This window comes from Cyrtonyx montezumae, unplaced genomic scaffold (assembly GCF_038088225.1).
Source record: "Cyrtonyx montezumae isolate F1298 unplaced genomic scaffold, pur_monq_1.0 scaffold_13, whole genome shotgun sequence".
NCBI lineage: Eukaryota > Metazoa > Chordata > Aves > Galliformes > Odontophoridae > Cyrtonyx > Cyrtonyx montezumae.
Genome location: NW_027071859.1, coordinates 22995539 through 23009694, shown reverse-complemented (window position 1 = coordinate 23009694; position 14156 = coordinate 22995539). Strand labels below are relative to the sequence as shown.

General features: G+C 34.4%; 1 protein-coding gene across 1 annotated transcript in view; it reads left to right on the top strand.

Annotated features, from left to right (window-relative positions):
* Nucleotides 1-14156, top strand: part of COL21A1 (collagen type XXI alpha 1 chain) — a 98672-nt gene that overhangs the window by 64860 nt on the left and 19656 nt on the right. The window contains exons 18-19 of the mRNA XM_065730835.1: nt 10883-10927; nt 11288-11341. Of these exons, the coding sequence (XP_065586907.1) occupies nt 10883-10927; nt 11288-11341 (99 nt within the window). The remainder of the gene's footprint in view (nt 1-10882; nt 10928-11287; nt 11342-14156) is intronic.

Below are 14156 nucleotides of genomic sequence, written 5' to 3'. Positions count from 1 at the left end.
TTTCAGTTCAGCTGTGCATTTATTGTATCACTGTCATTTCATGAACTGACTTGTAAATGGTGAATATTTGAACACATACAAAATTCTGCAATTTATATTTTATCATACATCATATCATACTGGCGGCAGCCAGTTTTCTTTCCCTTAAATTGCACCCTTTTATGCTTCTAGCCTTTTGTATGTTCAGATGAGCATCAGTGAGGAGGGAGATGTTAATACCACAGTCATTACATTTGAGTGAAAAGTGAAAAAAAGGGTGGTGTGTAGGATATAAGTTTTTTGAGATTAACTAGTGTAGTTCGGTAAAATGTGCAGATTTCAATGCATCTAAATCCACTTTTCTGTATAAGATGGAAAAGGAAATAATTTTAACATGATAAACAGTATGAGAGGGAAATAGAATGGGAGTGCAAATAGTGGAAAACTCAGTAATTGCTTAATACTATTAATGGAAGAAAACTTAAAATTCACAATGAAAACCTTTGCGATAGGGGAGCGTAGGAACTGTGATGATCTCATTAGGAAAAATATGCTATTCACTTTGCCCTTAGAAAATTTAAGCTATTTTATTAATTTTAGTGATTATATTTGTGAACATTATTTACAGAGATGTTTCTAGTAGCAGCCACGTTTGAGGATGCAGAATCATGTGTTAATGGTTTGACAGTCTATTGTTCCAATTCAGAAATAGATGGAGCAGCACAGTGTTAGTATTTTACTAAAACAAATGATGACTGTTGACTAAGAAAGTGAAATATTTGCACCACACATATGCACACACATATTTTTTTTTGCAGTGACCATAATGATATAGTTAGCTTGAAACATTTTATATTTTTTGTTTTCTACCTGTTTTAGTTAACCAAGAAGATGCCACATATTTAGATCTTATTTTCTGTCATCTGCATTGGGAAAGTTATTTTTTAAATACTTATATCCTGCAGTTGCAAGCAAACCCCAAATCTCTGTAGGATAAATATGCAGTAGGGCCTGTGACAAATATTTTTTTTAATCTCAAAATCATTTCTTAGTTAATGTTTTGAATGTGCCTATTCTGCTTATTGTTATACTTCTCTTTTCATTCTCTCACTGGAAGATTGCAGCATAGAAATCCTATTAGCTTTTCAGTGCTCAAAGAATTTTTTTCATTCAAGTTTTACTTCGCTTTGAAGTATGCACTGTTATGAGAGTAATCTATTTAAAACCAATTATTCCCTGTCAATCGTTAAGACAAAAATAATTGGAACGCACAGGAGACTCAGCTATATGTTTGATGTAAGTCCATCAAAATTCTTAGCTTCAAATCTAATACTTATACTTCTCCACTAGTAGATACCTCAGTAGTGGCTGCTGAGCACTTGTGGCCTACTTTCCAAAGGCACTAGCCAATCAGAATCCAATCATAATGAAAGTAAGGACTTGTGTTTTCTTTACAGATTATGTCCTGTGGCTCTCAAAAAATGTGATTTCTTTCTTAAAAATTGGACTTGTACCTTTACTGATAAAGTGAAATGGCCATTTAGATGGAGTGAGGTTTTTTTTGACACAAGCAGCTGATGCAGTAAGACTTTGGTAGGTAAAATCACAAGTAAATTTCGTTAGTCAAATTAGATTTTTAACAGGTTGGATTGTTTATTAAATTCTTCTACTAAGCAAAGCTTTTTAGAGGCAGGAGTACTTTTCTGATTGCACTTTTATTCTTCCCCTCTTCCTTCAACTCTCTCTCTCTCTCTCTCTCTCTCTCTCTCTCTCAAAAAAAAGAAAAAGCACATCACTAATTTTTCCTTGAGAGGCTTTATAGAATTGTGAGAGTAGTCAGGGCAGAATCTTGCTGATGACTTCTGATTGCTGGAGCTACTGTTATGGATGTTAATATTCTTCCTACTTGAGAAACAGGAAGATGGCAGCTTTGGTAACACCATTTCAATTACCTTTAATGATGTAGCGCTTGCAGTAAGCTCTACCACGTTTTAATTTTTTTTTTAAGAGTGCATGTTTCCTCAAAGTACAAAAAAATGCACATTTTCTGAGTGCAGGTTTTCCTGACAATTTTCTCTTCTAAGTAAATTCACTTAAAAGGTGCATATATTTTTAAGAAACTTTATTTGGGACATTGCTTATCTTCATCATTTGGTCTGACAAGTTACACTAATTATAAATATGTTCTATCTTGCATTTTCAGCAAAATTAATTGCTGTTAAGAAGATGAATGTGTGAATGGTGCTGTAAAGAAACAGGCCATTAAAAGACTTCTGGGACTTCAGGCAGGTTAATGTCAATGGCTCTATTATTCCCAGGTGACAAAGGTGTTATAAAACATGACAACTAGTTGCTGATCCAAAGCGTAATGAAGTCACTGGAAGGATTTTCACTGAGTTCAATCTGGACAGCGGCCACAATAAATACTGTAATAGACTTGGATCCAGTGACCAACTGAAGCTTGGAAAATAATGCCTGAATTTTGAAGTTGTAAAATTGAACAGTTCTCTTCCATCTAATTCTCACTTTCTATCTTGTTCTTTGTGATTTCTAATTTTTACATTTTGGCATCATGCACCATGCAGTTAGATGAATTATATTCATTTTCTGTAATTATATGGTATATTTTTATTTATGTCTGCAAAGACTTAGGTCTTATTTGGAATTTTTCAGTTAGCGTCAGTCCAAATCAGATAACTTACGCTGGAAAATCACACTGAGAAAAGCCCAGTGGTGTAGAAATATTTCTGACCAATATGGTGTACCAATTTACAATCTCCCTACTGACACGTTTAACTGTATTACAATAAATCAAATCTTGCCATTTGTTAAAATCTCTCTTAACTTTTTGTTAACTTTCTATATACACTAAGAAAGAAATCTGTTATAAAAGCATGATTCTGTAAGAATTGTCATGCAGCAAACAGCTTATGTGCACTTTTGTTAAAATTGCAGCCTCTTTGAGGCACAAAATTATTGGTAGTACTTATTTATTTGTATTCAGTGATTCCCATAAGCTAGCCTTGTTTATAGACAAAACCACAAACTTGTGCATCTGAAGAGTCTAATTTTTTCTGTATATTAAAATAATTGTGTTTATTGGAAATTTTTTGATAGACTTTGAATTTGAGGTTACTTGTAAAATTTACTTCCCAGATGAAGTGTTTTGACTGTTTTATGCTTATATTGAAGAGTAAAAGTCCATAGAATAACAGGTGTGACACGTTGTGCCTCTTCCTGCTAAGGCAATGACTGTATTCACCTTATGCTGCATCCTCATCGGTTGTGCTGTCAGCTTATGTAGGACAGAGTCTAGAGATGTTCTATGAAACCAAAAGTTAATCGGCTTGACATATAGATGTATACAGAACAGATATCTCCTCTTGTGGCAAAATTACTTAAAACTCAGTGTAAATATTTTCCCACTTAAATGCTTGGGAATTTAGGAGACTGGTGTCCTTCACATCAGTGACTGCAATAGACACAGGCTTAGAAGCATTAGCACTTTTTTTTTTTCCTGAATATCAGAAAGATGATTGTCTTGAGTGTTGCAGTATGCCTTCCTCTAGACACAGTTTACCGCTATTCAGATATTGCATCATTTCTCATTTGCTGTATTGAAAAGCTTTGTTTTTAATATGTTATGATCAGTAATTCCTTTCAGACAGATAATTTTTTAATGGTATATATTTCTACTTAAGCATTTTTCTAAAAAGATGACATGTCAGAGATCAAGTAGCACTTGGGACTGCTGAACCACATGGAATATATGATGCTGTTCTTAGGTCAAGCTACAGAACAAACTGTCTTGAGGATTTTGACACCTTTTACTCATACTGGACCAATATGGAATAACTTATTACATGACCAGCAAAAACAAAGTTTTCTGATCCAAAAAGACAGAGCATGAAGCAATGTACTACAGAAATATCAGACCATTTAAGAAAGAATTTTTGGCTCACATTGCAAAAGTTCTGTTTCAGTAATTAAATCTAGCCATAGTGATTAGAGATTGAATCAAAGTAAGATTTTCCTTAGTTGTGCTCTGAAAGGGCTTCATCCCATTCTCTGCATCAACTTTTGTTAGCTGTTTTAAATACAGGTAAGAACTGCCAAACAGGCTCAAAATAAAGGAATTATTTCAGAACATTTTTTTTTCTGACAGTGAATAGGAATATGTAGAAAATCTATTTTCTTTCTCCTTTCATTTAATGCCAGATTCTGATGGTCTTTAGGGACTTCCTTAGTCAAAAGTGCATGCTGGCCCTTCCTACTTAACAGCCTGCAATGAACTACTAGTAACTTTACGGTCCTTTTTGGAACACAGTTTTATTGTTTTCTTTTTCTATGTGATGTGATATGACGAATTTCACAGTATGGGCATTGTGGATTAAAAGAAAAAGCATGGTTTATAATTAAATCCACTCCCTGCTAATTTAAATAATTAAATGGCCCCTTACTACAGAAAAGAGCAGTGGCCAAAAATTGTACTCTTCCACATCAGTGTGGTCTGAGTGAGCAGAATTGCTGGTTTTGATGTGTTGGAGCATTGGTGTAAGGAGCAGAGCACTAGGCAGTGCCATTTGTGGATGCTCTGCCATCCTCAGCCTGACTGATGTGTGGGGTACTCAGTTTGCAATGAGTCATAAGTTTTTTTTTCTGGAAATTGTTAGTGGAGAAATTGTAGAATATTTTAAAGGCACATAACTGCTTGCATATTAGTGCGTTTACGTGTAGGTATGAATTACATCTTGGTTTGTCAGTTGATACAAGTCACAAGAGTTTTTTAGCCAGAGTGTACATGCTTGGTTTGCAGTGCCTGACAGGACAAGCAGAGGGAGGTCTTCGTGGTTTCACCTGTAGAGCTAGGGACTTGGGTTTTGTCTGCCCAGCTTTGGATCCACCAAGATGTGCTGAGTCTGTTATTCATATTATTTTGAAGTGTGTTTGCAAGAAACTGACATCAGTTCTACTGTGTGACAGCGTATGCACAGTTATCATATTCTGTTAGTGTTTCCAGCTTTCAAAATACAGTTTTCCAAGTTCTGTGTTGTTGGCAATGCAACAGGGGTCACTGTGTTCCACACGTAACATATGTCTGCTTTATTTTTTATAAGCAATTCTCCAAAGAAGAAAAAAAAATGCTTGCAAACTCTGTTCTTATAACTGTGAAGATCTTTCTTAATGCTTTCTCCTTTCTTGCATTTAATTTAAAGCTGCAGTTTTAGTCCTGTGGATGCTCATTATGCCTGTGGGGACTATGCTTTGTATTCAGCCCATTTTCCTTTGTTGTCAGTTCCAGGTAACCAGTAGTAACCGAGGCAACTTCTTTGCATTTCTTTTATATATATTTTTTTCTATTTTCCACAGCAGAAGAGTTTTATCCATGATCCTAATTGATTTTATGTCTTTCATTCTTTCAGGATTATCAGGGATTTGGTCTAATCTTTTCAAAAGTATCTGGACTGTTGCACTTTTATCCAGATTTTGACTTGACTTGTACTTTCTTACATGCCTCCAGTAAATCTCTCATGTGTCATCAAGTGTGTTTGTTCAAATAATGATCAGTAACGTAGAAACAGTTCAGTTTTTTCAGGTGCTCACAGAGATCATGGAGGTATCCTGGTAGGTGGATACCTTCGTGAATCTTGTGCTATTGCTATAACTTATGCAGCATACTTTAATGCCTTCCTAGAAACAGAACTTCAAATTTTTTGGAGTGGAAGGAATAATTTAACTGAAATATAATCCAGAGAAATCATATGATCAAGAAAAAACATCTTTATGTCAGTAACCACGATTTTTACATTTTAAACACCATGCTCCAACCAATCCTCATTAACATACTGTTGAAGAAAGATAACGTTTGAAATTAGCACCATTCTTGCAATCTTTATAAAAATTCTGTATGCTTTGTGTGACTGAAATGACAAGTAAACCTTTCTCAGTGCCATGCTTGGAGCATTTAGTGAGGCTTGTGTGACCCTACTTGGATTATGAGTAATTATTAGGGATGCAGCCTGAGTTTTTATTGTTGAAGTGGGCAACAGACTAGCATGTGGCCATCTTTTAACACGAGTTTCTGAATGTTATTTTTGGATCCATTTTTGAAAATGAATATAATTTAAATAAGGTGGAGTCACAACAAAGTAACTTTACTAGCCATCCTTATACAAAGGTAAGAAATAAAAGCAGATACCATATTATACCATAAAATAAACCATGTTTTTAAACAATATTCAACAACAGTAGTAAATAAGGTGGTAGATAGATATATTTTTTCTCTCATAAAGAATGATTACAGAAATAGAGTGTATGATTGCCTGATATTTTAGTACTTTTTTTTGTCTTGTCTTTCAGAAGGTCTCACAGTTCATACAGGCAATACATTTTTTTTATCCAATCTTTTACAATCATAATCATTTTTAACAGAGAAAAATAGTTTTATTTCAGTTATTTTAGACTTGACATTGAGAAAAGAGTGGATACTTTGAAAAACTGTCCCATAAAGATTTCTTCTTGACATTATTTATCAACTGTATGCACAGTACAAAGTAAGTCCAGGGGTACTGCATTCAATGTGAAGCCTGTTTAAAACAGTATGGTAAAAGATTAAAGTTTTGTATATAATCACTGAGTAAATAAGGTAACATACTAGTGTCTTTCCACAGTCTTGGGGAACTGACCACAAGACTGTTTGCTTATAACAGGGAACCTTTTGGACATGCCCTATAATTTTATGTCTTCCACATGGTAGTTTTAGGATAGTGAGTAATGTTACCTGTAATCTAGAAGCTCTCACTTCACGTACCAAACCTGTCAACCGTAGAATGAAGTTCTAACAGGCACTGTAGAAAGTAAAGAATAGAATAAGCTAATACATTATTTTGCTTATTTTAGAAATACAACATTTCTTTTTTTCTTCTTGGAAAGTTTTTATGCGTAGTTTCTTTTGCTTTTCACAAACACAGCTAGAGATGAGGAATATTAAAACAAAACAAAACAAACAAACCAAAAAAAAAAAAAAAACAAATAACCAGAAAAGGGGGAAAATGTTTTGAGAAATATAGCGTATGTCTGAATTAAAAATGCTTACACCCAGTTGTTTTGTATGTAAAGTCCCGAACAGCTTACTTTAATAAATTTTTAGTTGGATTGCATGGAAAAAAAAAAAAACAAACCAACAAAAAAACAGCTGTTTAATATCATCCAAAGCCAAAAATAGACCGTCATGACTGAGGAAACCTACAGGAAAATTTTTTCCAGGGATTGTGAAACAACCTTCCTTTTACAGTTAGATCCATTGTATCTGCCAGATACTGTCAAAGAATAGAAAAAAATATATATTGCTAGAAGTGGGATAACAGAGAATTCATAAGGATTTGCTTAAGTATCACCATTGAAGCTCATCATCGTAATGGAAACAGTTATTCCTTTTGGGTATTCTGAATTCATAGCTATGAAGTCTGCTGCTGCTCAGAAGGACTGCATCAAGGGATTTAGCTGCATATCCATGCAAGCTTCATTCTGCTATGAAGCTGAGACTCATGGCTAAGCACTGGTATTTCGCTCATGTGAAGGACACTCAGAGCTACTTTTTTGCTTGGATATTCCTAGTTTACAGTTATGTGACTTTTGAATCATAGTCATAATTGCTTCTTAGGGAAGACTGTTAGGAGGTTTTGCTAATGGAGCCTATGTAGACCTGTCATACCAGACAAATACGAAAAAACTAACCCCAAAACAAAATAAACAAACAAACAAAAAAAAAAACAAACAGAAAGCTGTACTTCTTTTTCCTCCAGAGAACAAGACATCAGGGTGTGAGATTTGATCGCCTAAGATATGTGAGGCAACATCTGGTATCTATAACGTAGTACTTACACAGTGCACTGACATCTTTTCCAAGGAACTGTTGAGCTTAAATGTACCACAGCACCTTAAATGACACCAATTTCAGACAATTTCAGATATGTCTGTGGAATTTATAAAGGGGTGAAGGAAGACTTCCCATTTGAGGTAAATTTTCGGAGGAAAGGTGAGACATTTGAAAGAAATGAAGATTATTAAGGAAATGAGATTAATGATATTGAAAGAGTTAAGGCAGGGCTATGGCTTAGAGTAACTTAGGTTTTGAATATGGAAAGCAGTGAATAAACCTTGGATTAAATGTGATGTAAAAGCAGGCCAAGAAATTAACTGATTCCAAGGGTTAAGATGGTGCAACTTGTGTAAGGACAGAAATGCTTGTGTAAAGCATTTCTGACTATTCTGGTTAGAAATATAATGCTATGCTTCTTGGTATTATAACTGTATTTATGATAGGCATAAGCCATTTAAAATGCATTTTCTGGAAAGAAGGACAAAAGATCTTTAATTATAACTTATTTTATAAATTTTATATGATCAAAATATTGCTTGATAGCTTTGCTAAATCCATCCTTTAAGTCAGTTTTTTCCCCAACTCAGTGAATCATGAATTATTCCTTAGCATTGATTCTGTTGCTCCTTGTGGGTGGCAATTTTCCCACTTGTGGTAGTTCCAAACATTGTATTTCCCTTAATGGCAGGAAAATTGCATGATTAATCTGTTTCATATTACATTTTGATTAAACACAGGCGTTTGTGACAATTTTAGTTACAACACGCACTTAAAAATGGGATTTTAATCTTATAAATGAAATTAGTTGCTTTACCTCGAGCTCTGAAGTGAGAATGTATTTTGTGATAGGTAGAGTAAGATTTCTTTGATAGCTTTGTTTGTGTTATGTCACTGTATTGAACCTAACTTTCTGTTCAAGTTGCCTTATTACTCTTGGACAGAAAAAAGTTTAGATTCTAAGGATTTGAACTGCATATAAAATCTTTGTTTAGGAACAGGGTTGCTCATGTATTTCCAACACTTGGTTTGGCTCTTGACCTAGAAGTTAGGGAAGAAACTGAGGCTATCGAGGCTGCTTTCTAACTTTGTCCTCTGGGAAAGTACAAGTAATTCTAGTTGGCATGCACTGGGGATATCCATGTAAAAGGAAGTAGTAGATTCAGAAAAGACAATGAGGAGACAAAATTTAATTTGTAAAGAATCCTGGAACTGAATCTACAGAAATCACTCTTTGCAATTGCTGAACCACGGAAACTATACAGCAAAGTAACTCTCGTGAGAGAAACTCATTCTTTATGAACAAATTAGCCACTTCATTCTCCTTCTTCTATGCCAATTGACTTGTGGTGAGTAACTGTGAAAGTCTCCACCCCGCGTACTCTGGGAGTCATTCTGATTAAGATAAATGAAATCGTAAGGGAATTCTGGATGTCTGGACTGTCTTCCACTGAAATAGGAGCAGAAGTTCCCAGCACTTCAGTATTACAGAATCTATCAGGAAAAAAAAAAAGTCTAACAGTGGCTTAGTTTTACAATTCTTGTTCTTTTGAGTTCTATCTTTCTTTGCCACTGCTATGAAGTTAAATGTCTTGTATCAGTGATATTTTTTAGCCAAGAACTGGGATGTTGTGTTTCTTCTCTTTGGCAATCTTATTTAAGGGTAGTTCATTCGCTGTGTTGAATAAGTATGTGGGAAGAACTTCTCTCAGCCCTGCACAGAAATTAGAAATGTAACCAGGGAAAGCTTTGGTGCATCTTTTCAATAAAAGAAGATTCCTGTCTAGTAAAGGATTTTTTTCAGCATTGTGTGAAGTTCTGATATGGATAGTTAAACTTTACATTTTACGGCCACAGAATGTAACTATTGCATAAACATACCAATAAACCATGTGAAGCTTGGAAGTTCCTAAATATGGTTATAAATGTATCCAATTTCCTGTCTATATTTTTGCAAATAGAATGGTTTTGAACAAAGTTTTAGCAATAAGGCTTCATATGGGCATAGATGGCTTAGGTTTTCCAGTTATTTTTGTTATATTCTTTGATCTCTTCTTGTAATTGCATATACATTGCAATTTTGATGACTTGCAGAATGCCAAGGATGCCATAATTAACTTATATGCTGTTGACCACTGAACTGTTTCTGCTTTTTAGTATCATTATTAACAAGAAGCTGGGCGTAAGCTACAAAACAGTTAAGCTATTTTTTTCCAAGACAGCGTTTTACAACTGTTCTTGATATGGAAACTAACAAGTTAATCCTGATTGTTGGAGTCTGTATGCTAAATTCTTGCTGCAGATTAGTGATGGTACAAGTAAGAACAGTATCTGTCTGATAAATTTGAAGAGATCTAACTAAGAGGAAAAACAAATTAACTGGATGTAGATGAGAATTCCTGTACATATGGAGCTTTGTTTTAAAGTTAAGCAACATTCATTTTAAGGATCGCTGTAAGAAACCAGTATGAGTTGTACTGTGGAGCTGAAATAAATGCTGAAGTCAAGGAAATTTTAGAGATAGTCAGGAGTTTATCAAAGTGGAAGCCAGTGTGCATCACATATGATAATAGCTCTCTCTTGTTTTATGTTACAATCACTGTATTTTAAATAGGAAAAAAGGATTACCTGAGGTACTGTTGGCCAAGACTATTTCTGGAAGAAGACATGCTTGATCTCCTGTGGGAATCTTATGTATAATGAATAGTGGTTTCTTTCCTCTTGTCAGGATTTTCAGTATAGCTCTGCAGCCCTTCTTGGGCAAGCAGTAGTACGTGAGCCTGTCCAGGGCAGATGCAGAGTTCCAGCAGGAAAGCACCACAGAGGGGCAGAACATAACTGTCTATTTTCAGATGAAGCTCTTTTCTCATACCTGTTTATTAAATTTTCTATTTCCAGCCCTTATTTTGAACTCTAATCATATAGCAAATGTTAAATTCATGAGAGCATGTAGTCATACATATATATATGCATATATTTATAAAATATTCTGTGTATTTAAAAGGGTTTTTTTCCCTTCTTCAGGGAATTCCTGGAATCCCTGGAAATCAAGGAGCAAAAGGACAGAAGGTATTAATATCTCACAACACAGTTAAAACTCGTGTGCATATATACTATACATGAGGATATACTATAAGTGAGGATTCAGGCCATACTAAGAGGACAGTTTTCATAGTGGAGATTTAGGACAACAAATCATGTTGCAAATGAATGGAGATGCGCTCCAAAGTGCTTATGGTTTGTTTGTCATCTCTTATTACATTTTATTTATAGTCTTCCAGAAGGAATGCAAAATTTAATACTAAGAAAGATAATACTTCGAAAAATAATCTTACTCAAATATATCTGTAGAATTAAAGGATGTTTAAGAAATCTTTTATCCATATATAAATTAATTTAACAACTATTCTCTTTCTCTCAAAAATTCAGGGTGAAATTGGACCACCAGGTGTACCAGGAGCAAAAGGGTCAACAGGGGAAACTGTAAGTTTGTAAAATTGTGTCATAATGAAGGAACTACAAATAATTCTCACGTTTACTACCTGTGGTAAGGAAATAAGCAATAAAGCAGCAACCCAGTATATTCACATTTACAAATCCAGTCAGACCAAGTCTAATCTCTGAATCCTCTGCCACTTTTAAAATTAATGATTTCCAGTCTGCATGTTTGATAAACAAATCCACTGAAACATTAGTGTGAATTTAGTCCTTGAGTTACTTAACTTTAAGTCTGATTGTATTAATGTCAATTTATTGTGAAGTTAAAGAATGGTTAAATATTGTCATGGTGTGCAACGAATTTCTGAATCTGAATTACAGCATGCTTTTGTAATGGTGTTCATTTTTGACAAGAACAGTGAGAACAGCTGAGGTCACAGAATTTCCAAAATTCTTAAGGAGAGATTTTTAATTTGGAATGTAGGAAATTGAATAGAACTCATTCTTTTTGAACTGTCCAGCTTAACACATCTTAGTTACTGCCTAAGTAGGGTGATTTCTGTGTTCTTTATAATCCCTTAGAAATTGTAGAATTTGGTTACAGATAACCATCTGTAACCAGGTAACTGGCAATAGGGCAAGAGATGATGGCCTCAAGTTGTGCCAGGGGAGGTTCAGATTGGATGTTAGGAAAATCATCTTTGAAAGAGTGGTAAGGCACTGGAACAAATTTTGAAAAATTTGACTTTGGTTTTCAGATATATAGATGATATATATGGGTATATGTATGCCTATAAATGTGTTGATGACTTGATGTGATTTTTTGACCTTGAAGTTCCTTAGTAAGATAGATTATCAATTAAAACCAATGCAATTCTGAAGGAAGAAAAAGATTGAAGCCAACTTTATGCTTTAATAATTCTACTTATGGCTACTCTGCCACCCATTACCTTCCATAATTTCTGCACAGTATGCACCTGCCCTACATCCATCCATCAGTAATTTTTTTTCCGACTCCTTTATTGGCACGACCAGTACATTATAGCTGCCAAAAGGGTTTTCTTTGTATACCATGAGTACACTGGTTAATTTTATTTTATGATCTTAAAGGACTTTTTCAACTACCTAAAGATCTTCATTGAAAAAAAATTCCCTGAGAACCAGATATTATAGTTGTTCAGATCACACTGAAAGAAGTACCGAACTAGGAAGTTCAGATATCTCTGCTTCTATGTAACAAATGTGCATTTGGTCTCTCACCTGTTCCTCTAATAATTTTTATTACCCATCACTGAAAAACATTCCTCATTTCTTTCTGAGCAGAGCTGAACAATGTGCTGGAGGAGAGGCTGTAAGAGCAGCTATAATAAAGCCTTGTGGGATTCCACAGTGTACATATTTATCCAAGTAACTCACCTACTATGTTTTCTTCACATTTTCTTTACATTAAAAACATCTGGTTCTGTGATACACTTGAAAATAATATATTCATGTTTCCTGACAACTCAATTTAATGTATCTTTTGTCACCTGATAAAAATAAATAGGAAATTGATGCATGGAATATTTGAATATGTTATATGACATTAGGGAATTTCAGCCAGAAAAGATAGTGGGATTTTCCTTGTATTAGTCACACTGACTACGTTTGTTCCAGACAAAACAGATGGAAAGCTTGTGGATGTGCTATTAATACCTTGGGAAAATTCTTCAATAACAAATTCTTCTTCAATAATAGCTATTCCTATTACATTACCAGCACCAGTAATTTATTCATTTGTATGCCACATAAATAGTGTAACACTTGATTTATGTCTTTGAATCATTTATTTTTATTCAGAACATACTCTTCTCTTATAATTTCACATGCCTTAGTTTTCAGATTATGTTCTCATGCTTTTCCTATATTGCACCAGAAAGTTTCCTTCTTGCAGAACACTGATTTCATATAATTGTCTTCTTGTATTTGTTAATGACATACATGAAATATGGCCTGGAAATTAGAGGGCGAGGCAGGAAATCACGACAACTGTGTTTTATCTCTCTCTTTCCTGCAGATGCATGCCTGACCTTTAGTTATATTAAAGATTTCTGCTTTTTTTTTTCTGCCTTATCTAGTTTGACTGCAAAAGATTGAGGTAGATATATATATGCAGAACCAATTAAGTAAATAATTAAAAAGCTAAAGCTATACTGTACTCATAATAAAAATTTCCAATTTGTATAAGATAAAACAAATGTGGGACATCTGCAATGATCGTTTAACTACCTGTAATCCAAGGATGAGTCTGGGCATAAGCCAGAAATATGGAGCTGGTATTGGATAGGTTCTCAACAACATGTTGCCTGAAATGAAATGCAGGGCCACACTGAGCTGGTGATGTGAGAGGAGCCAGAAATCATGTAGTCCATTCTCATACCTTCCCACTATCAGTCCCCAAACTTACGCTTGCTTCTTTTTATTTTTGTTTTGCTGATTAACATGCTGGAGATGAGCACAGAACAGGAGCCTTAGGAGGAAAGAATAGTAATGTCACAAGGGTTTGCAGAAAAGGAAGGTAGACTTCAAAGACTGCAAAAAAGATGGCTTGGAGCTATATTTCTGAAGTGAGTCAATAGATAATATGAAATTTTATTTTAAAAAGCAAATTTCACTGTATTCAGCATTACAGTGAAATAAAAATATTAGCTTATTTTGCAATTTAAATGTAAATAGAAAAAATGAAGAAGCAGGACTAATCCACTGATAAACTAAGACAATTTTAATGTAATCAAAGTTTAGTTTCAAGACCAAATGAGTATTTTCTTGCATCTTCTGTAACAACGCTGATTTTGAAAACATCCTGTAAGCAAATGGTTAA